We start from the raw sequence: 23,326 nt of genomic DNA on the forward strand, positions 1-23,326 counted from the left end.
TTTCGCCCCTTTTGAGGGTGAGAATGAGAGCCGAAGGTTCTGTTGGTCGACTCCTCACAAACGTGATTGTATACATTGTGTAAGGTACGCATGTGTAAGTTATGTATTCAGTCATTTCAGAAAAAAACCTTAAGAAATAGCGCAGGATTGAAATGGACAGAACATATGACCTGGAACGCCCCATCACCGATTTCAGCAATCATGAGATTTCTTTAATTCAGAACGAACTCGGTCATTTTATGAAACCTGAACACAATCGGTCATTTCGTTAACACAATGCTCATATGCGTATCGACATCGCACACCACTGGATGTTTATATCCAACGCGAATGACAAAAGCCCATTCCCGAACATGAAAACAGCGCCGTCACCAAGGAACTGCAATTGCTACCACCTTTCCTCTCTACTGTCATTGCCCGTCCCCCCCCCCCCGCCCTCCAGAGGAATACACTCCAGCCTCTGGACAACAGGGTTCCTCAAACAGGACAGCCCGCGGCCAGCGCCCGTTCATATGGCGCGCTCCGATAGGCTGTATGTGGCTTTCATCTCCAACAAACATGAGGTACTTCTTGGGAAATGCACATGTATTGAAACGAAACGGTCACGCAACGCAATATATACAACGCAATATTACACCCATTCCATACATCACAATAAATAGACAAACATATAAGCGTAGTCGGTGTATACTGCTCTTATCCCAACGATGGACAGAAAAGGACTTGACTTATAATCACTGATATCTGGCCTGGTACTGGGGTGCGGGGGCGGGCTGATAGCTGGGGGCAGGGGCAGCCTGGTAGCTGGGGGCAGGGGCAGCCTGGTAGCTAGGGGCAGGGGCAGGCTGGTACCTGGGGGCAGGAGCAGCCTGGTAGCTGGCCTGGGTCGCTGGCACCTCCGGGGTCGGGTACTCGGTGGGCACGGGGGTCGGCAGGTGGTCACCCTGCGGCTGGAAGCCGTTGGCGTCGGCCACATACGACACGGTGTAGCTGACACCGTCGTCGCCGGTGTAGCTGTACTGGCCCTGGACGGCGTAGCCCTGCTCATCTCCGTAGCCAGCCACGGCCTGGCCCGACTCGGAGGCGTAGATGCCATTCTCTGTCTGGTAGCTGGTGAAAAGGGTAGAATTATTACAGAACGCGCTAAGGTGGGCAAAAATCCGGGCGAAATTGGAGGAACTTTAATAAGGTAGTTAAACACTAAATATCCAGCGGTTGCGTTATGCTAGGCATCTCGTCAATTTTAAGATCTCGCGGTTTAATTGAACGCACTTTGGCTTGATGTGCAAGTTTAAGATAAGGCGTTACATTTGACATACACTTTTGGAGCTGAGGGGAGGGGGGTGGCAGCTTCACCCTTCGAACTATTTGGACAGCCTAAAGTGAATGCAGCAGTGGCTTTCCCTAATGAGTGACACCGAAAGTGGGATAGAGCCCAACAGCCGCATGCCTTTGCTTGGATGGAAAATATTTTCTTACAAAATAGATATCATGTTGAGATTAAATGACACTTATTTCGTGCTGAACTCAAAGCTTTGGTCCAGCTAAAAATGTGGTGGTGTTAGTAACAGTCCGTTTTGTAATAGCTTAAATTTAGAGGGGAAAAGCACTCGGAAAATTGAAAGCTGCATGCGATGCATACGAGCATTCATGAGAGTAACTCTGTGCCGAAGGTTGAAAAACCAAAGTTCAAAATACGGACTTCTTTACATGACCTGCTTTAAACTTCAGGTGATAAGAATTGTGAAGACGTTGGTGGGATAGAGCTTATTTATCTCACCTGGCGTCGTAAGACTGGTCGTCACGCAGGTCGAACTCCTGACTCAGGATCTCGATCACCTTGGGGGCGTACTTGGGGGCAGCAGGGGCAGAGTACGAGGGCTGGGCAGGGGCAGAGTACGAGGGCGGAGCAGGGGCAGAGTACGAGGGCCGAGCAGGGGCAGAGTACGAAGGTGGAGCAGGCTGCCTGTCAGCGGCAGCAACGGCCAGGACAACAGCAACGATGAACTGAAACAAAACCAACTGTCCTCAGAACATAACGAATTATTTACTTTTACAAGTGATGCTTTACAGTAATGTGCAAATTTATGGTAGTCTTGGTCAGTTTGAAAAGGAATTTGTGCCAAATTACCGCCTTGTCCCAAGGCATACTTTGGTCCCCTTTCAGGACACTAGGATGTACCAACTCCTGGTGTCCAGAAATGCCTTACAAAAGGACACATATCCTTGTGAGGTTATCTGATTACTGCTCTCAGAAAACGCAGCGATGGAATGGCTTGTACTAGGACGCGTACTCACCAGCTTCATCTCGGAGTAGGGTGTGTGTTCTGCGGAGTGCAGGGATCTAGTGATGCAGTGCACCGGTGAGCGGGTCCTTATATACCGCTCCGACTGGCCAGCTGATATTTGGCGAGGCGTACACTCACCATCCCCGCAGCGTTACACTTTTACACGGACAAGGTCAGTGGAGGGCAGCCACGATCTGGCAGGGCGGCTGGACGATGGCTGGAGGCTCACCGTACGATCTAGTCTGAGGCTGAGACAATGCATATAACGGTGATGCATCCTGGCAAACCTGTAATGATGTGTTTATCTGGACGTCAAGCGCAAAATGGTGTGCTGGTGGAATCTCAACACAGCGGTCGTCCCGGGATTTTGAAAAAAAATGTAGCATTGCTTGGATAAGTAGAAGACGTGGGGAAAGCATGCATGACAGCCATGGAAGATCTTGGAAAAGTTCCGTCACGTGCATTGGGCACCATAGCGAGAATAATTTTTTATCAACGCGTGGATATATTTGCTTCAACACTGGAGTTTTCGGAGTCATTTTTTGACCCTTGAAAACACACCCATCGGATGATTCTAGACACCCTAAGATCTCCCATGCAGGAGACTTACGACGCTCCTCAAGGGTCAAAATGGATTTATGAAAAACTTGAGACAATTCATAGAGTCAGGATACCCTGCCGATTCTTAACACGCGCCCGGGTGGCCAGCTAGATACCTTTCGCTCGGGTGGGGGAGGGGGTCAATTTGACCCCCCCCCATTGACATCTCGGGAACTAAGAAAGCTAGAGACACAAAATTTACAGGGTGCGTTGACCTGTTCGTGAACTCACTTAATTCAAAATTTCAGGTTCCCAGGTCATGACCTTTGTGCCAAGAAAGGTCAAACATGGACAAATTCCAGGTTGGTCTCGAAAGTGCCCTCAGAACTTAGATATCCGTTTCCAAGCAGGGTCACACTCCCATTTAAGGTCTGTGACCTTGTTTGAACTTTTTAAGGTCAAGGTAGCCAAAAGCATAAAGATTGCTATCAGTTTTGCAATTGACTAAGCGACAAAGATTACGCTTGGCAGCATTTTCCTAAAACAAACTGTTGACCTCGGTTATTTTAGGTCAATGACCTATTCTGACCTCTAAGAAGTCCATGGAAGATGTATTATGCGGTTCCTGCTGTCAATAAACACGAAAGAAGCACCAGAAACCCTCCCACACGGCAAGCCGTAGAGTAATAAAACAGGTTGGTTTTAACCTTGGTGTGACCTAAGGTCCTAAGTATCTTGGCATATCTTTAACTGGCGTGGTCATTTAAAAGTAATGTGACTTTTGATGAAGAGAGATTGTTCTGTGGACCATACCCATCATTGCCCTTGACATAAGTTGACCATGGTAATCAGAATAAGTTGTTCAAAGTGATTTTAAGTGATTCCTTTGTGTGTTGTCAACTTTGTCTGATATCAACAAGCATGCACAAATGAACTGAATGAAAATGCGGGTTGAAACTAGCCAACAAATTAGCTTTATCATGTTTCTATCACAAGTGCTGCTGTCAACAGAGAGGTGAGCTGAGATGATGTTCAACATATAGACTACTCTAAGTAAGGTTAAGTTGGTTAAGTGCATGGCAAGTGGCAACAGGAGCTGTGCAAGAATCAGTAACTCACAACTGCTGTTGTGATACAAACAGGTTAGACAGGATGAGATGAAGTAAGGCATCTTTAGGTTAGGCATAGTTAGGCTACTTTTATGGAAGTAAGCATCGATATTTTGTAAGAAACAGTGACAACATGCTTGTTTTTCCTGACCCCATCTGAACAGAAGCCAGAGGTATGTCTATTGTGTTGGACTTGGTGATGGGCTGATGTGTAGGAGCCCAATGTTTTTGTGTGAGTGTTTTATGTTTGTGGAATTGTCTGTTGTAACTTTGTTATTGAATTCCTTTGCTTTGTTTCGTGCTAAAAGTGCTGTGGAAGGGAGGTGAAAAGTGGAACATCAAATCATTGGTGTTAATAATTTTTCATGCTCATTACACTGTCATGAAATTGCTCTGCTTTAATGTATTCTGTTTCACTCTAATGGCCTAAGATGTTAAAAAACAAAACCGTTTTGTCAGGTTTATGATATTGTATCCGTGCGAACTTGAAATAGATGTCTTTGTTTGATGAAGTATCAGTCACTAGCTCATAAGTTCCATCTTTTGCGACTTGATGATTTTCGCTCACGCACAGTCTTTTTGCGATTAAATTTTTCATTCTCATCCTAGTTCAAAAGAGATTCCAGCTCACTGATTTTTCTTGATATCGAACGCCACATGGCCAGCGGAATGATAAGATTTCAATGACGTTATTATGGCGTCATTGATGCCTCATTAACCTTGAAATAGCTTGCACAAAGTAGTTCGCACATCTCCGTGGGCGCGTAGCTCAGAAACTCAAGGGTTTAGGTCTCAAGAAGAGCAGGGGTATAAATTGCACCGAGTGACCTTCGAGATGGCTAGTTCAGTTCAAGACGCCATAAAAATGCGGAACACTTCTTTTATAAAACCCCACGAGAACGTCTTTGGTCAGGCCTCTCGTTATTAACATCGATGATGAACCACAAGAGGGACCACAAGAACATCTGACCTTTCAGCGGATCGGCTGCTGCTCTCGCTCGCGTGAGACTGTTAGCTGGGATGAGTTCGGAGTGTTCAGCCACTGCATTGCAGCGTTAGCGGGGCTGGACATCCTGAACGTGGGCTTCGGCAGTGAGGACGACCACGAAATTTTGGGCACACGCGGCCAGGTGGCTGGCTGGATATTACGTGCTTGGGCGTAGTGGGTGGTGCGGGGTCGATTCGACCAGCGAGACCTCGTGAAATTACTACAGCTTGGTGATATCAAATTGTTAGAGCATGTGATTCTATACGTTAACTGGCGTATCTGAAATCCCGAGATACCGAGATAGGGTCTTTGGGTCAAATAATGTCAAACAAGGTGACATTCCGGATCCGTGTTGAAAGCGTCGTCATGCCTCCTCATGCAACCATGTTGAACCGAGAGTCCTCTTCTAAGCAAATGGTCACTGGTGTTCATTTCAGGTAAATCAACTTATTTCACCTTGGGGATGTCATGCTGACCAAAAACAACCAGATTACCTTGAGATATGAAGTTCAATTAGTGCCAAGAACAAGGCTAGGAGGTATGCTTCTCACAAAGAAGCTGATCGGGGTCATTTTAGGCTACAAACCCCCTCTGATCTTCATACAATCCATATAATCTAAGACGTCACTGCGAGCATGGAATTCGAACTAAGCATCGAAAACTATCTCATCACATAATCTCCTCACTGGAAAAGCAATTTTGTTCTAAACTCGGTCTTTCCGTTAAACCTGAATGAAGTTGAATGGAAAAGTCACAAACCCAAATTTAACTGTAAAATTAAACATCCCGTAGAGGTATGGTTTCGCTCAACACTTCGTTGTCGAATCACCTTGGGCGGTTTATTAGCAACTGCTCTCGCTGACAGCCATGGCCTGGCCTTGACCTGCCATAGTTCAGCGATCTGACAAGGTTCATCGAAGTATTGATGCCAAATGATCGGTTGCTCAAGTTTTTGCCCCATTGAACTTTTTAAGAGGTCGCTGTTTCCCAAACTAAAGGCATTGCAGCTACCTGAAGATTACCGAAGTTCAGCTGAAGGAGGCCCCAGAACTAAGCTGAAGAGTAGCAAATGGGGCTCAAAAGACGCCCTCCTATATCGAGGCCCGTTTTCTGCATCATAAGGCTACATTTACGAATAAGCTAACGCATATTCTCGATCTGTAGGCCCAATTATATGTTCAAGAGGCCCGTTTTCTGGCTCGAGAAGCACCCATTACCAACTAATAGACCCCCGTTCTGGGTTGCAGAACACGCCCTACATTCAGGAAGCCCTATTTCCGGACCACGGGGGCCCTGTAGGGCATCAGATGAACGCGGCCTGAACCAGGATCCCCTGTTACGGGATGGTAAGACCTCTTAGTCGGATTTGGAGGCTTCTTCGTGAATCAGAACCATGCCGTTCTGGATTAGAAGGCCCTTGTATGCATCAGAATGTCCTTCTCTACAACAAGAGGCCCGATCTTAGGATAATAATGTCGTGGGTTGATGTCAGAACGCCATTTTATCTTTTGAATTATGGACATTGACGTACTTTGATACGGTGGATGTAGCAATGTGATTAGTAGGCACGCCCCTCCGTGCCGGTCCCCTTGAGCACGACACCAATCAGGAGGCTTCTTTGTAAAGAGGTCCCATTTATTTCAGGATGTTCCTGGAAACTCTTGCCTCCTCACCGACCTCAAAATTTGTGGCGCCGTCCCTTCCCACCGTTGCTGGAATTCATTGCTGAATCCCACAGGAAAAATCCACATCAATTAAAATGTGACGTATTTCAGGAAGGTCACTGAAACCGTTCCCTGGGGTGCTTGGACGGCGCGTGGAGCGACCTCGTGCTGGAGGCGGAGATGCATCTCGCCCGTACCTCTGCTTGGACCACCCGCAGTGTGATGTAGTCGTATGGCGCACTGACGTGTGGGCTGTACGAAACAAGGAGAAGGCGTTGCTCTTGTTCCTTCTTCCCCAGCGCCTCTGCGCCCTGAGGTGTTCAGGAAGAGCACAGTCGGTGGTGGTATGCAATGACCGGACCGTATGTGGGATCCAGAAGCCTCCAAGAGTCGAAGAGGCCCAGGAGGTGTTTAAAACCTCGTTCTCGTTTCTTGAGCGAACTAACTAATATGCCAGGTGGCTCTGTCCGTGCTAAGACATCACATGATATCAATGTCATGACTACAGCACTGCAGGCAACGATGGGTCGACAATAAAGTATTTACAAAGTCATCAAGAGCATAGCAGCAACAGCAGCGGTACAGGATATCGTGCTTTGGTATTAATAATCTGCCATAAAAGCTGGCGATCGCTACGTTGCGTACGTCAAACAGTCCACCAAAGCTTTTCTTACAGCCAGCGCCCAGACAAAAACAAAAATCCACAAGCAAACCACCCACTAATCCGCCATTCGACTTGACCCCCGCGACGACAATGGCCAGTTAGCCTTAGCTTTCGTGTGTTTCGAGGCATTCTTTAGGTCTGGCTGCCAGTTGCTGCCAGGTATTGCTGTCGTTACAGAACCATTCCGTGACGCCATCAAACAATGATGCAACGGGGCGCATTTTTACAAATTTTGAAATTTGGCTACTTAGCGTCGTTTTTGAACCTTGAAAGCTTACCAATAGTTAGCAGTAAATTTTTCCCATTATATCCGATGCCTACCTCAATATCTTCAAATGTGGAACATTCCCTTTAACAGCATTTGCCAGCTGTTCCCAAGGCCGACATCGCAGGAAATATTTCAGTGCGCTACTTTCGGAACAGCTCGTACCGCGTGCTCATTAACTATTGTGGTAACGGCTAGTCGTCCGTTTCATCATCCCAGATCAGAATGTTAAAGAGATTAACAACACCAAGAGTAAATGTCACCTTCTCCTACCAGATGCTCTAGCCACATTAATCCACAGCCCATAATGTTATGTACAGGTTCGACGCTTCGACGATAATTAATACCAAAAGTTACGTCCAAAGAATGTTGAAGAGATTTACAACATCAAAAGCAAATGTCACCTTATCTTACCAAATACTCCAGCCGCATTAACCCACAGCCCATGACGCTACGTCCAGCTTTCATGCCATTCACCTAGTGGTGAATAGTTATGTAATGCGTGAACGCGTCATATTTCATCAAGTAAGCCTTGTTTGTCGCCAAATTGGCACATTGCAGCCCAGCTATTATTCATGCTTTCGTGTGTTACCCCAGCGCATAATTATGTTCCCTTTGAATTAACGGGGAACCCAAAAGAAAATGCTTATGCAATCTTAAAGTATTTATTGCACGTTGAGCTTATAAAGCTCAGTGCACGAATATATGACATTGTTAAGACAAATTGCACGTGACTAGCGCAGTTCTTAAACAATCTATGAAACACACGAAGCACTATTGACAGATATTGACAATGTCAAGAAAAAGGCTTGTTGGGCACGCAGTGATGGACCAATGCCGGAACGCTTCATTTTCACCTTTATTTTCCTGCCATTTTAATATCCTTTTATGTTCTTGTGCGCATGAGTTGGTTATGAGGCATTCATGCCCCTTTGTGGCATGAGCACGTGCTGTAGAAGTACCATGCTTTTTAGGATGTTCGTCTTGGGTGTCGATTTGTATTCTATGCAAGGACGTTTTCCCCCCGTCCTCCAATGCTGAGTTGAGCCCCCCAAAGTTTGGCATGGTGTCCCAATGTTGTTGGCTGCAAGGTTACAGAAAGGCAGGTAAATTTGACCAACACACAACTACTAGTTTTAATTATCTGCGAGGTGGCCTGTGCATGACTACTATACCACTTAAATAAAAAACTTTAATAACTTATACACAATAAAAAGCAGGTACTGGCTACCATCAAAATAAAGTGGCCTAAATCTAATGAGAAAAACTGGGGGTTGGTTTTCGGCTTTTGTTTGCCCACTCATAATTTATAGATTGTCATAATAACATAATTTTTATATATACATAATTTAAGCCATGACTTGATATTCCTCATAATTTACAATATTGTCACAACATTGCACAAAAATGCCTCCAAAGATACACAGATAGCACTACAGCGTCAGTGTAGGTCGTGAACTCTGGGTATGTCATTATTTTTTGCCACCAGGGCACTTCTAGGCTATCTTTTAAGTCGCCGAGCATCGAAAACCTTGCTGTGCTGCGAGTACTTTTCTTTTCCGCGCGAATACCATTCGGTGCACTACTTTAAGTTCAGAAGCCTCTCTCATTACTTCAATATGCGTAAAAATTTACAGGAAATCCTTGACAACGGCTCTTTGACAACTAATGTATGGTTTCGCCCTTCTTTGAGAGCGAGACTGGGCGCCCAATGTTCTTTTGGTCGACATCTCATAGCTGTCTTTGTATAGCTTACTTAAGGTACACATTTGTAGCTTACGTATTCGGTCAATTCAGAAACAGCCTTGATGTGCCTTAAAAAACAGGGCAAGAAGTACATTGACCGAACGTATGACCTGGAATCACCCTACCGCCGATTTCAGCAATCGTGCAATTTCTTTACCGCATAACCAACTTGGTCATTTCATGAATTCTTCACACAATCTGTCATTTTTTCAAGCACAACACTTACATGCGCATTGGGGTCGCACACCACTGGATGTTTAGTTCCAACGCGAATGACAGGAGTCCATCCGCGAACATGAAAAGACCACCGTCGCCAGCCCGGCGGCCAGCGCCAGTTTATATAGCGTGCTCCAGTAGGCTTCAACATGCTGCTTTCATCTCCAACAAACATGAAGTACTTCTTGTGAAATGCACATGTATTGAAACGAAACGGTCACGCAACGCAATCAAACATAACACTCATTTCATACATCACAATAAATAGACAAACATGTAAGCGTAGTCGGTGTACACTGCTCTTATCCCAACGATGGACAGAGAGGACTTGACTCAGAATCACTGGTATCTGGCCTGGTACTGGGGTGCGGGGGCGGGCTGATAGCTGGGGGCAGGGGCAGCCTGGTAGCTGGGGGCAGGGGCAGCCTGGTAGCTAGGGGCAGGGGCAGGCTGGTACCTGGGGGCAGGGGCCGCCTGGTAGCTAGCCTGGGTCGCCGGCACCTCCGGGGTCGGGTACTCGGTGGGCACGGGGGTCGGCAGGTGGTCACCCTGCGGCTGGAAGCCGTTGGCGTCGGCCACGTACGACACGGTGTAGCTGACACCGTCGTCGCCGGTGTAGCTGTACTGGCCCTGGACGGCGTAGCTCTGCTCATCTCCGTAGCCGGCCACGGCCTGGCCCGACTCGGAGGCGTAGATGCCGTTCTCCGTCTGGTAGCTGGGGAATAAGGAAGCGTTTTTACAGAGCGCACTACGGTTGGCAAAATCCAAGCGTTAGATTGACATGCAAGTTTAAGATAAGGGTTGCATTTTACATACACTTCTGGAGATTGAGGGGTGAGGGTGGAGGGCGGCAGCTTTATTCTTTATCACTTTTTGGGTTGCCTAAACTGAATGCAGCAGGGACTTTCCCTAGTGGGTGACATCGAAAATGGGACGGGGCTAAGCAGGCGCGTGGCTTTGCTTGAATGGAAAACAGCTTTTTAGGGAAATAGACATCACGTTGGGAGTGCACAACATTTACTTTCTAATGAACTGAAAGCCTTGGTCAAACTAAAAATGTGGTGGTGTTAGCCACAGTCCGTATTTTAATAGCTTAAATTTAGAGCGGAAAACGATCAGAAACCTGAAAGTTGCATACGATGCATAAGAGTATTTACAAGAACAATTCTCCGCCGACTTACATGACTTCATTTAAAGTTACGGTCATAAGAACTGTGAAAACGCTGGTGGGGAAAAAAGCTTATTCATCTCACCTGGCGTCGTATGACTGGTCGTCACGCAGGTCGAACTCCTGGCTCAGGATCTCGATCACCTTGGGGGCGTACTTGGGGGCAGCAGGGGCAGAGTACGAGGGCTGGGCAGGGGCAGGGTACGAGGGCGGAGCAGGGGCGGAGTACGAGGGCGGAGCAGGGGCGGAGTATGAGGCCGGAGCAGGCCGCCTGTCAGCGGCAGCAACGGCCAGGACGGCAGCAACGATGAACTGAAACAAAACGATCTGTCCTCAGAACGCGCAGCAATCAAGTTACTTTTACATGTGATGTTGTACAGAAACTCGCGAAGTTATGGTAGTTTTGCTCAGTTTGAAAAGGGAATTGTGCCAAATTACCACGTTGTGCTAAGCCATCTTTTGGTTCTGTTTCAACACGCTAGGCTGTATTAATTTCTGGTATCCAAAAATGTTCTATAAAAGGACAAATATCCTTGCCAGGTTATCTGCGTGCTACTCTCAGAAGACGCAGCAGTGGAATGGCTTGTTCTAGAACACGTACTCACCAGCTTCATCTCGGAGTAGGGCGTGTGTTCTGCGGAGTGCAGGGATCCAGTGATGCCCTGCACCGGTCAGCGGGGCCTTATATACCGGCCCGACTGGCCAGCTGATAATTGGCGAGACGTACACTCACCATCCCCGCAGCGTTACACTTTTACACGGACAAGGTCAGTGGAGGGCAGTCACGATATGGCAGGGCGGCTGGACAATGGCTAGGGGCTCACCGTACGGTCTCATCGGAGGCTAACACAGTGCACAAACGGTGATGTGTGCTGAGAAATCTAAAATGATGAGTTTATTCCAGTGTTCTAGAATTGCCGACTTAGTGTGGTGTAAAGCAACACTTTATAAGGAGGAATTTTTCAATCCTTTTTCCCATATTTTATGTGACTTTTGTTGTTATGTGACTGTGACTTCTACCTTAACCTTACTAACCGAGATATCAATCCATGTTTCTCATTACGAAGTTTTAAGACGTCATCCAAAACCGAGCTCACTTGAAACCATCAAGCATGAGGCTCCACAGAACCTGGACACCTGGCTATATCATGCCTCACCTATGTCTGATTATGTCTTTGTGTGCACATAATTATGTATTGTAATTGTAATTTTGGTGTTTGATTATGGTATTTAGTTTTGATTATTATACTTACTTTTGATTATTTTTGCTATTTTTTATCTATTTTAATTTTTATTTGATTACTATTGTTTTGTTTAATTGATTATTATAATCATTGCGATTATGTAAGCTTGGGTTGTTGACGAAATGCATCACAGTTTGTAGCTGTGTGCCAACTATAAGATTTTCGCTCATCCCATTTTTTTTTTCACACGACGGAAGCACTCCACCACCAAAGGAAGACCTGGTAGAAAGACCAATTAAGTCTGGTAGAGAATTTTACTCCATGTATTTATGTTACCCCGAAGAAACGTTATCACTAAATAACATCACTCCCGAAATGCAGGAGCACACAATTCAAGACATGTCTTCTAATGAAATTTAAGGCTGAATATCATCGTTTGAGCACTTATTTTCACGGAATTGTAGTCAAATAAGCTAGTTACAAAATTTTACCCCAAAATATCGCACTTTATATTTTTGTTTAACACACGCTGGGGTGGAGGGAGGCGGTCTAATTAACCTCCCCCCAAGGTTTTCCCGAATGGGATCCGAACGGCGCGGCCTAGCCGCCCCAAATTTGCATAGCTTTAGACAATCAAATAGCGGATCGTTTGACATCAAAATTTAGATGTAACTTGTAAGGTCACTGCCTATGACAGGTCAAAGTCTGGTCTCAGCAAAGTCCATTTGGAAGGAATCGTTCATTCGGACGCAACAACGGAGTGTTAGACGAAGCCATAATCTCTGAGATGTTGCATTAGCCAACACAAATACTGAATGAGCAAATTAAGTTGACCTAAGTTCAGGTATGAAGGTCATACGAAGGTCAAAACCAACCTATTTTATTACTCTAAGTCTTGCTATATGGGATAGTTTCTGGTGCTCATCTCGAATCTATTGTTAGGAGGAACCGCATTATACATCTTCCATGGGCCTCTTAGAGGCTAGAATAGGTCGTTGACATAAAATGACCCGGATCAACATTTTGTTTTTAGGAACATCCTGCCTAGCGCAAGCTTTGTCGCTGATTCAAATGCAAAACTCAGAGCGATTTTCTATGATTTTGTCACCATGACCTTTCAAAAGGTATGAAAAGGTCACTGACATCATATGAGAATGTTTACTTCTGCTTAGAAGCAGTTATCTAGGTTCTGGAGTATTTTGGAGACCAGCCTGGAATTCGACCTTGTTTGACATTATTTGGCCCAAAGGTCATAGCCTAGGAACCTGAAGCTTTGACCTAAGTGGGTTCACGTACAGGTCAACACACCCTGTAATTTTGTGTCTGTGGCGTTCTTAGTTTCCGAGATCTCAGTGTGTGGAGGAGGGTGATCAAATTGACCCCTTCCCCCACCTGAGCGCAGGGTATCTAGCCGGCCACCCGGGCGCGTGTTAATTGCTTTTGTTTCTCTTTCTATCATACAAGTGTGATACTTCATTTTTCGTTCCTTTCTGATCGCCTTGAAAGATACCATCTATGGCTTAAAATGTTGACCAATTTCTCTGCAAAATGTTCCAACTGCAAACTTGCAAATACTTTATACATAAATTGGATTTATTCTTCAGTCGCCCAAGATGTTTGATAAGCACCCAAGAATGAACAAGTCACGGGGAATGAAGAAGACAATTAAGTAGACGGAACTTACTTTTAACATAATTTTTGCCCTGTGAAGCCCCCATTTAGCTGTTTCTTAGCTCACGGCGGGGCTCAATAATGGCAAATCTATGCCATTCTAGGTTCACTATCCCATCACGGTACATTATAGTAGCGTAGATGACTTTGGAGCAGACCTGGCGCAACTAATGCAGAGGTGTCTGGTATCGAAATTCTGTGTTATCATGCACACCTCGTCTTACTTATTTCGCACTTTAATCTTGTAGGTTGGTGGACATGATTAAAATTTATGTGCTCTGGGTGAGTTGGATGACTGTCTGTCAGCGAAATATGCCGACTTTTTGTGTGGGGAGAAGACAGAAGCATGCCCTTAAAAGCCGGTAAGTTTCTCCTGTGGAGCAACCAATTGCTAACTTTGCCTGCTTTCAACACATAATTTGCTGCAAGATTCGGTCATTTTCTATTTTAATTCATCAAGTTTTGTTCATAAGACAAATTATGATGCCACAAGACATGTAATTGAACTACTTTGTTCCATACTCTTGATTGTCTGTCTCAAATTTGTTGAAGTGGTTCCTCATGTCTGCTTTAACCTGATGTTGTCCATAGTTGCCATGGTTTGCTGACTGGCAAATGACTGTACTGTAGATAGGCATCATATCTTTAACACTCGAATACCCTGAGCTACATAAACATTATAACATGAGGTGGATATCAGTTTTTAGCAAATAGTCAGGAGCTCAATTCGACCAGCGAGATCTCAAGAAATTATTAGAGCTTGGTGACATCAAATTCTCAGAATACGTAATTATGCATGTAAACTCTAGGTAAATGGTCACTGATGTTCATCTCAGATATATCAACTTTTTTACCTTGGGGTGTCATGGTGACCAAAAACAACCAGATTACTTTGAGATATGAAGTCCAATTAGTGCCAAGAATAAGGCTAGGAGGTATGCCTCTCACAAAGAGGCCGATCGGGGTCATTTTAGACTACAAATCCCCTCTGATCTTTATACAATCCATATAATGTAAGACGTCACTGTGAGCATGGAATTCGAAGTAAACATCGAAAACTATCTCATCAAATAATCTCCTCAGTGGAAAAGCAATTTCGTTTAAATTCGGCCTCACTGTTACACCTGAATTAAGCTGAATGGAAAAGTCGCAAACCCAAATGTAAATGTAAAATTAACCATCCCATAGAGGTGTGGCTTCGCTCAACACTTCGTTGTCGAATCACCTTGGGCGGTTTATTAGCAACTGTTTTCGCTGACAGCCATGGCCTGACCTTGACCTGCCATAGTTCAGCGATCTGACAAGGTTCATCGAAATATTATGCCAAATGATCGGTTGCTCAAGTTTTTACCCCATTGAACTTTTTGGGAGGTCGCTGTTTCCCAAACTAAAGGCATTGTCGCTACCTGAAGATTACCGAAATTCAGCCCAAGGAGGCGCCAGAACTAAGCTGAAGAGTGACAAATGGGGCTCAAAAGACGCCTTCCTATATCGAGACCCGTGTTCTGCATCATAAGGTTACATTTACGAATAAGCTAACGCATATTCTCGAACTGTAGGCCCAATAATATGTTCAAGAGGCCCGTTTCCTTGCTCGAGAAGCACCCGTTACCAACTAATAGACCCCCGTTCTGGGTTGCAGAACACGCTCTGCATTCAGGAGGCCCCACTTCTCGACAACGGGGGCCCTGTAGGGCATCAGATGAACGCGGCCTGAACCAGGATCCCCTGTTACGGGATGGTAAGACCTCTTAGTTGGATTTGGAGGCTTCTTCGTGAATCAGAACCGTGCCGTTCTGGATTAGAAGGCCCTTGTATGCATCGGAATGTCCTTCTCTACAACAAGAGGCCCTATCTTAGGATAATAATGTCGTGGGTTGATGTCAGAACGCCTCATTTTACATTTTGAATTATGGACATTGACGTACTTTGATACGGTGGATGTAGCAATGTGATTAGAAGGCACGCCCCTCCGTGCCGGTCCCCTTGAGCACGACACCACTCAGGAGGCTTCTTTGTAAAGAGGTCCCATTTATTTCAGGATGTTCCTGGAAACTCTTGCCTCCTCACCGACCTCAAAATTTGTGGCGCCGTCCCTTCCCAGCGTGACGTTGCTGGAAGCCATTGCTGAATCCCACAGGAACAATCCGCATCAATGAAAATATAACGTATTTTAGAGACGTCACTGAAAGCGTTCCCTGGGGTGCTTGGACGGCGCGTGGAGCGACCTCGTGCTGGAGGCGGAGACGCATCTCGCCCGTACCTCTGCTTGGACCACCCGCAGTGATCTAGTCGTATGGCGCACTGACGTGTGGGCTGTACGAAACAAGGAGAAGGCGTTGCTCTTGTTCCTTCTTCCCCAGCGCCTCTGCGCCCTGAGGTGCTCAGGAAGAGCACAGTCGGTGGTGGTATGCAATGACCGGACCGTATGCGGGATCCAGAAGCCTCCAAGAGTCGAAGAGGCCCAGGAGGTGTTTAAAATCTCGTTCTCGTTTCTTGAGCGAACGAACTAATATACCAGGTGGCTCTGTCCGCGCTAAGACATCACATGATATCAATAGCATGACTACAGCACTGCAGGCAACGATGGGTCGACAATAAAGTATTTACAAAGTCATCAAGAGCATAGCAGCAACAGCAGCAGTACAGGATATCGTGCTTTGGTATTAATAATCTGCCATAAAAAGCTGGCGATCGCTACGTTGCGTACGTCAAACAGTCCACCAAAGCTTTTCTTACAGCCAGCGCCCAGACAAAAACAAAAATCCACAAGCAAACCACCCACTAATCCGCCATTCGACTTGACCCCCGCGACGAGAGTGGCCAGTTAGCCTTAGCTTTCGTGTGTTTCGAGGCATTCTTTAGGTCTGGCTGCCAGTTGCTGCCAGGTATTGCTGTCGTTACAGAACCATTCCGTGACGCCATCAAACAATGATGCAATGGGGCGCACTTTTACAAATTTTGAAATTTGGCTACTTAGCTTCGTTTTTGAACCTTGAAAGCTTACCGATAGTTACAAGTAAATTTTTTCCATTATATCCGATGCTAGCTGTTCCCAAGGCCCACATTGCAGGAAATATTTCAGTGCGCTACTTTCGGAACAGCTCGTATCGCGTGCTCATTAACTATTGTGGTAACGGCTAGTCGTCCGTTTCATCATCCCAGATCAGAATGTTAAAGAGATTAACAACACCAAGAGTAAATGTCACCTTCTCCTACCAGATGCTCTAGCCACATTAATCCACAGCCCATAATGTTATGTACAGGTTCGACGCTTCGACGATAAGTAATACCAAAAGTTCCGTCCAAAGAATGTTGAAGAGATTTACAACATCAAAAGCAAATGTCACCTTATCCTACCAAATACTCCAGCCGCATTAACCCACAGCCCATGGTGCTACGTCCAGCTTTCATGCCATTCACCTAGTGGTGAATAGTTATGTAATGCGTGAACGCGTCATATTTCATCAAGTAAGCCTTGTTTGTCGCCAAATTGGCACGTTGCAGCCCAGCTATTATTCATGCTTTCGTGTGTTACCCCCAGCGCATAATTATGTTCCCTTTGAATTGACGAGGAACCCAAAAGAAAATGCTTATGCAATCTTAAAGTATTTATTGCACGTAGAGCTTATAAAGCTCAGTGCACGAATATATGACATTGTTAAGACAAATTGCACGTGACTAGCGCAGTTCTTAAACAATCTATGAAACACACGAAGCACTATTGACAGATATTGACAGTGTCAAGAAAAAGGCTTGTTGGGCACGCAGTGATGGACCAATGCCGGAACGCTTCATTTTCACCTTTATTTTCCTGCCATTTTAATATCCTTTTATGTTCTTGTGCGCATGAGTTGGTTATTTGTGGCATGAGCACGTGCTGTAGAAGTACCATGCTTTTTAGGATGTTCGTCTTGGGTGTCGATTTGTATTCTATGCAAGGACGTTTTCCCCCCATCCTCCAATGCTGAGTTGAGCCCCCCAAAGTTTGGCATGGTGTCCCAATGTTCTTGGCTGCAAGGATACATAAAGGCAGGTAAATGTGACCAACACACAACTACTAGTTTTAGTTATCTGCGAGGTGGCCTGTGCATGACTACTATACCACTTAAATAAAAAACTTTAATAACTTATACACAATAAAAAGCAGGTACTGGCTACCATGAAAATAAAGTGGCCTAAATCTAATGAGAAAAACTGGGGGTGGGTTTTCGGCTTTTGTTTGCCCACCCATAATTTATAGATTGTCATAATAACATAATTTTTTATATATACATAATTTAAGCCATGACTTGATATTCCTCATAATTTACAATATTGTCACAACATTGCACAAAAATGCCTCCAAAGATACACAGATAGCACTACAGCGTCAGTGTAGGTCGTGAACTCTGGGTATGCCATTATTTTTTGCCACCTGGGCACTTCTAGGCTATCTTTTAAGTCGCCGAGCATCGAAAACCTTGCTGTGCTGCGAGTACTTTTCTTTTCCGCGTGAATGTCATTCGGTGCACTACTTTAAGTTCAGAAGCCTCTCTCATCACTTGAATATGCGTAAAAATGTACAGGAAATCCTTGACAACTGCTACTTGACAACTAATGTATGATTTCGCCCTCCTTTGAGAGCGAGACTGAGCGCCCAATGTTCTGTTGGTCGACATCTCATAGCTGTCATTGTATAGCTTACTTAAGGTACGCATTTGTAGCATACGTATTCGGTCATTTCAGAAACAGCCTTGATGTGCCTTAAAAAACAGGGGAAGAATTACATTAATCCCATCCAGCCATAACTACATGCCTTTATCATGTTTCCATCCTTGTGCAATGTCAGCACGTTTGCAGTGTCGATTCACCACCTTTACATTTTTCTGTTATTTTCATTAAAGCAGCCTGATGGCTGCAGCATGTTGCATGACTGTGGAAGTGGAGAATGTGTTTGCACCCTTCTCATCTACGTTTTGTGGATTCCCAAAACAGGCTGAGCAAGTGATGCCACTTATTGGTTGTCTGTTTGCTGAAAGTCATTTGCAAATTGTACAATGAGTTTTTGGTCAGTCGCATGTCAGATGGGAAGTCAATACAAGAGCGCATGCTTGACCCATCTTTTCATGCTAGAATTCATTATGAATGCGGCATGGATTGCAGCACAAAAACCATATCGTTGCTCATTATGTCATGCCACAGTACAGCACTGAGGTAGTGCCACAGCTGTTGACCCGTGCCATCACACAACGTACGACATTAGTGGACTACTCTGTCCACCCTATGAAACAGCAGCTTATAATTGATGAATGAGTGGTAACAACTGTTTTAACAATGTCAAAGTGCTATCAACAGCTGCCTCCAAAGTGCATAGATAACACTACAGCGTCTTTGTAAGTCATGAACCTTGGGTATGTCATTATTTTTCGCCACCAGGGCATTTGCAGGTTACATTTTAAGTGGCCGAGCATTGAGAACCTTGCTGTGCTGCGAGTACTTTTCTTGTCCGCGTGAATATCATTCGGTGCACTACTTCAAGTTCAGAAGCCTCTCTCATTACTTCAATATGCGTAAAAATTTACAGGAAATCCTTGACAACGGCTCTTTGACAACTAATGTATGGTTTCGCCCTTCTTTGAGAGCGAGACTGAGCGCCCAATGTTCTTTTGGTCGACATCTCATAGCTGTCTTTGTATAGCTTACTTAAGGTACGCATTTGTAGCTTACGTATTCGGTCAATTCAGAAACAGCCTTGATGTGCCTTAAAAAACAGGGCAAGAAGTACATTGACCGAACGTATGACCTGGAATCACCCTACCGCCGATTTCAGCAATCGTGCAATTTCTTTACCGCATAACCAACTTGGTCATTTCATGAATTCTTAACACAATCTGTCATTTTTTAAGCACAATACTTACATGCGCATTGGGGTCGCACACCACTGGCTGTTTATTTCCAACGCAATGAAACAATGATGCAATGGGGCGCACTTTTACAAATTTTGAAATTTGGCTACTTAGCTTCGTTTTTGAACCTTGAAAGCTTACCGATAGTTACAAGTAATTTTTTTCCATTATATCCGATGCCTACCTCAATATCTTCAAATGTGGAACATTCCCTTTAACAGCATTTGCTAGCTGTTCCCAAGGCCCACATTGCAGGAAATATTTCAGTGCGCTACTTTCGGAACAGCTCGTATCGCGTGCTCATTAACTATTGTGGTAACGGCTAGTCGTCCGTTTCATCATCCCAGATCAGAATGTTAAAGAGATTAACAACACCAAGAGTAAATGTCACCTTCTCCTACCAGATGCTCTAGCCACATTAATCCACAGCCCATAATGTTATGTACAGGTTCGACGCTTCGACGATAAGTAATACCAAAAGTTACGTCAAAAGAATGTTGAAGAGATTTACAACATCAAAAGCAAATGTCACCTTCTCCTACCAAATACTCCAGCCGCATTAACCCACAGCCCATGATGCTACGTCCAGCTTTCATGCCATTCACCTAGTGGTGAATAGTTATGTAATGCGTGAACGCGTCATATTTCATCAAGTAAGCCTTGTTTGTCGCCAAATTGGCACCTTGCAGCCCAGCTATTATTCATGCTTTCGTGTGTTACCCCAGCGCATAATTATGTTCCCTTTGAATTGACGAGGAACCCAAAAGAAAATGCTTATGCAATCTTAAAGTATTTATTGCACGTTCAGGGTATAAAGCTCAGTGCACGAATATATGACATTGTTGAGACAAATTGCACGTGACTAGCGCAGTTCTTAAACAATCTATGAAACACACGAAGCACTATTGACAGATACTGACAATGTCGGCTAGGAGGTATGACAAAGGCTAGGAGGTATGCCCCTCACAAAGAGGCCGATCGGGGTCATTTTAGACTACAAATCCCCTCTAATCTTTATACAATCCATATAATGTAAGACGTCACTGTGAGCATGGAATTCGAAGTAAACATCGAAAACTATCTCATCAAATAATCTCCTCAGTGGAAAAGCAATTTCGTTTTAAATTCGGCCTCACTGTTACACCTGAGTTAAGTTGAATGGAAAAGTCACAAACCCAAATGTAAATGTAAAATTAACCATCCCATAGAGGTGTGGTTTCGCTCGACTCTTCGTTGTCGAATCACATTGAGCGGTTTCTTAGGAATTGTTTTCGCTGACAGCCGTGGCCTGGCCTTGACCTGCCATAGTTCAGCGATCTGACAAGGTTCATCGAAGTATTGATGCCAAATGATCGGTTGCTCAAGTTTTTGCCCCATTGAACTTTTTAAGAGGTCGCTGTTTCCCAAACTAAAGGCATTGCAGCTACCTGAAGATTACCGAAGTTCAGCTGAAGGAGGCCCCAGAACTAAGCTGAAGAGTAGCAAATGGGGCTCAAAAGACGCCCTCCTATATCGAGGCCCGTTTTCTGCATCATAAGGTTACATTTATGAATAACCTAACGCATATTCTCGATATGTAGGCCCAATAATATGTTCAAGGGGCCCGTTTCCTTGCTCGAGAAGCACCCGTTACCAACTAATAGACCCCCGTTCTGGGTTGCAGAACACGCTCTGCATTCAGGAGGCCCCACTTCTTGACAACGGGGGCCCTGTAGGGCATCAGATGAACGCGGCCTGAACCAGGATCCCCTTTTACGGAATGGTAAGATCTCTTAGTCGGATTTGGAGGCTTCTTCGTGAATCAGAACCATGCCGTTCTGGATTAGAAGGCCCTTTTATGCATCAGAAGGTCTTTCTCTACAATGAGAGGCCCTATCTTAGGATAATAATGTCGTGGGCTGATATCAGAACGCCTCATTTTATATTTTGAATTATGGACATTGCCGTACTTTGATATGGTACATGTAGCAATGTGATTAGTAGGTACGTCCCTCCGTGCCGGTCCCCTTGAATACGACGCCACTCAAGAGGCCTCTTTGTAAAGAGGTCCCACTTATTTCGGGATGTTCCTGGAAACTCTTGCCTCCTCACCGACCTTAAAATTTGTGGCGCCGCCTCTTCCCACAGTGACGTTACTGGAATTCATTGGCAGAATCCCACAGCAACAATCCACATCAATGAAAATATGACGTATTTCAGGAAGGTCACTGAAACCGTTCCCTGGGGTGCTTGGGCGGCGCGTGGAGCGACGTCGTGCTGGAGGCGGAGACGCATCTCGCCCGTATCTTTGCTTGGACCACCCGCAGTTTGCTCTAATCGTATGGCGCACTGACGTGTGCGCTGTACGAAACAAGGAGAAGGCGTTGCTCTTGTTCCTTCTTCCCCAGCTCTTCTCCGCCCTGAGGTGCTCAGGAAAAGCACAGTCGGTGGTGTTATGCAATAAACGGACCGCATGTGGGATCCAGAAGCCTCCAAGAGTCGAAGCGGGCCCAGGAGCTGTTTAAAATCTCGTTCTCGTTTCGTTGACGAAGCAACTGATATACCAAGCGGCCCTGCCGGCGCATAGAGTGCAGGTAATGGTCCTGGATTGACGCTGGCCCGGGCCCCCGGCACGACACTTTGTACTTTTATTGGTGATCCGAACTGGTCAACCCAGGTTAGTTGTTATGTGTTTAGCTACACTGTTTCAGGTCTCCTGTGATGATGGTCTCTAAGAAGGTGGTGAGTTCGATCAGTCTGTTGAATTGCCAATGATTTCCTATGCCGATGCCAATGATTGTCAATCAGTCTTTTAAATTGCCAGGAGTGAATCAACTTCATTGCACAGTTCGGATGTCCTTGTTACCAGGTCGTAACAACACATTTTTTTCGAGTTTTCAGTGATATTTTTTTGTCGGGTCAGTGACGAGTTTTGCCAAGTTTCCATGTGTCATGAGCTTTTCGACCTTCGACGTGATCGGTTTGCTGATGCCGGGCAGTTTGGTGAGGTCAGCGTGGCTATATACGCCAGCTGATCTAGTGTAAACGTGTAGGTTGAAGTGCCGAACCTGACCTGACTTGCAATTGAGCCATCTGATCCATATGTTTTGTGAACTGATGCTGAACACTTGGGTGAGATTAGCACTGATATTCCATACTTTGGACGTTTTCAATGTCAAAATACACTCTGATCCGTCTACATTTTAGGTATGACTTATCAAAACAAAGCAAGTTGTACAGTTCTGGCAGCCGGTTGACCACATGTAGGGAAAGCGGGATGAAGAAAGGCGACCCCTTTTACAGGGTGTCTCAATCTAAGGTTAGCATCAGCAGGTCAAACGGACACCTACGTAGTGCCAAAAGACACCCTGATGCTTCTTGAAAGGGACATGACATCATTCCCTAAAACGACACCGTGGAGGGATGAGATTTCGCCGACACTGCACTGGAGGTTTGGGGGGCCAGTTTATATCAGCGACCTAAGCTGTTTGTTTCAGTTGGGCATTCTGTCTCTGATCAGGATGGTTTCGAGAACTTGTAAACGGCGTTTTCTTAGAAATAATTTTACATTCGATGGGTGTTTAAGTCGGGCATTCTGTCTCTGATCAGGCTGGCTTCGAGAACTTCTAAACGGTGTTTGCTTAGATGTTATTTTAGATTCGGTGGGATTTCGGTTAGGTCAAAGCGTACGAAACTTGATCGGAGATTTTGATGTGCTGGTCTGGCGCTCCCTCCTGCAGGTACATTGTCAGGCGTTGTTGTCATTCCAGCACAGGTGAATTGCGGAGCCGGCAGTCTCCATAAGCGCATTTGAAGTGATAGGTTGGTGCGCTTCGGTTGACTTTAGTTTCTTGTTAGTTTGTTGTTCATTACAAGGTTACTGCTAGTTCTTGTGAAAGATGGCAAGTCTTATTTAAGTGTCAACATCAGTCTGTGTGATGTGTGTCCTGATGATA

At 45.2% G+C, this 23,326-nt stretch overlaps 1 protein-coding gene across 1 annotated transcript; it reads right to left on the bottom strand.

Moving 5' to 3' along the window:
• Positions 1–232: 232 nt before the first annotated feature.
• Positions 233–2,334, bottom strand: LOC119095766 (cuticle protein CP14.6-like). Its single transcript, XM_037218621.1, has 4 exons — positions 2,299–2,334; positions 1,781–2,007; positions 812–1,110; positions 233–246 (listed from the first exon to the last, which is right to left on the bottom strand). Exons 1-4 carry the CDS (start codon positions 2,305–2,307, stop codon positions 233–235), a joined length of 549 nt encoding a protein of 182 aa, XP_037074516.1. The 5' UTR covers positions 2,308–2,334.
• Positions 2,335–23,326: the final 20,992 nt, after the last annotated feature.

This window comes from Pollicipes pollicipes, unplaced genomic scaffold (assembly GCF_011947565.3).
Source record: "Pollicipes pollicipes isolate AB1234 unplaced genomic scaffold, Ppol_2.1 Scaffold_4219;HRSCAF=4965_pilon_pilon_pilon, whole genome shotgun sequence".
Taxonomy (NCBI): domain Eukaryota; kingdom Metazoa; phylum Arthropoda; class Thecostraca; order Pollicipedomorpha; family Pollicipedidae; genus Pollicipes; species Pollicipes pollicipes.

What these genes read in the sequence shown, in the direction of transcription:
- LOC119095766 (XM_037218621.1), bottom strand. An exon ending in GACCAGTCTTACGACGCCAG is followed by an intron (nt 1,111 to 1,780) that starts GTGAGATAAATA and finishes CCTTTTCACCAG; the next exon opens with CTACCAGACAGAGAATGGCA.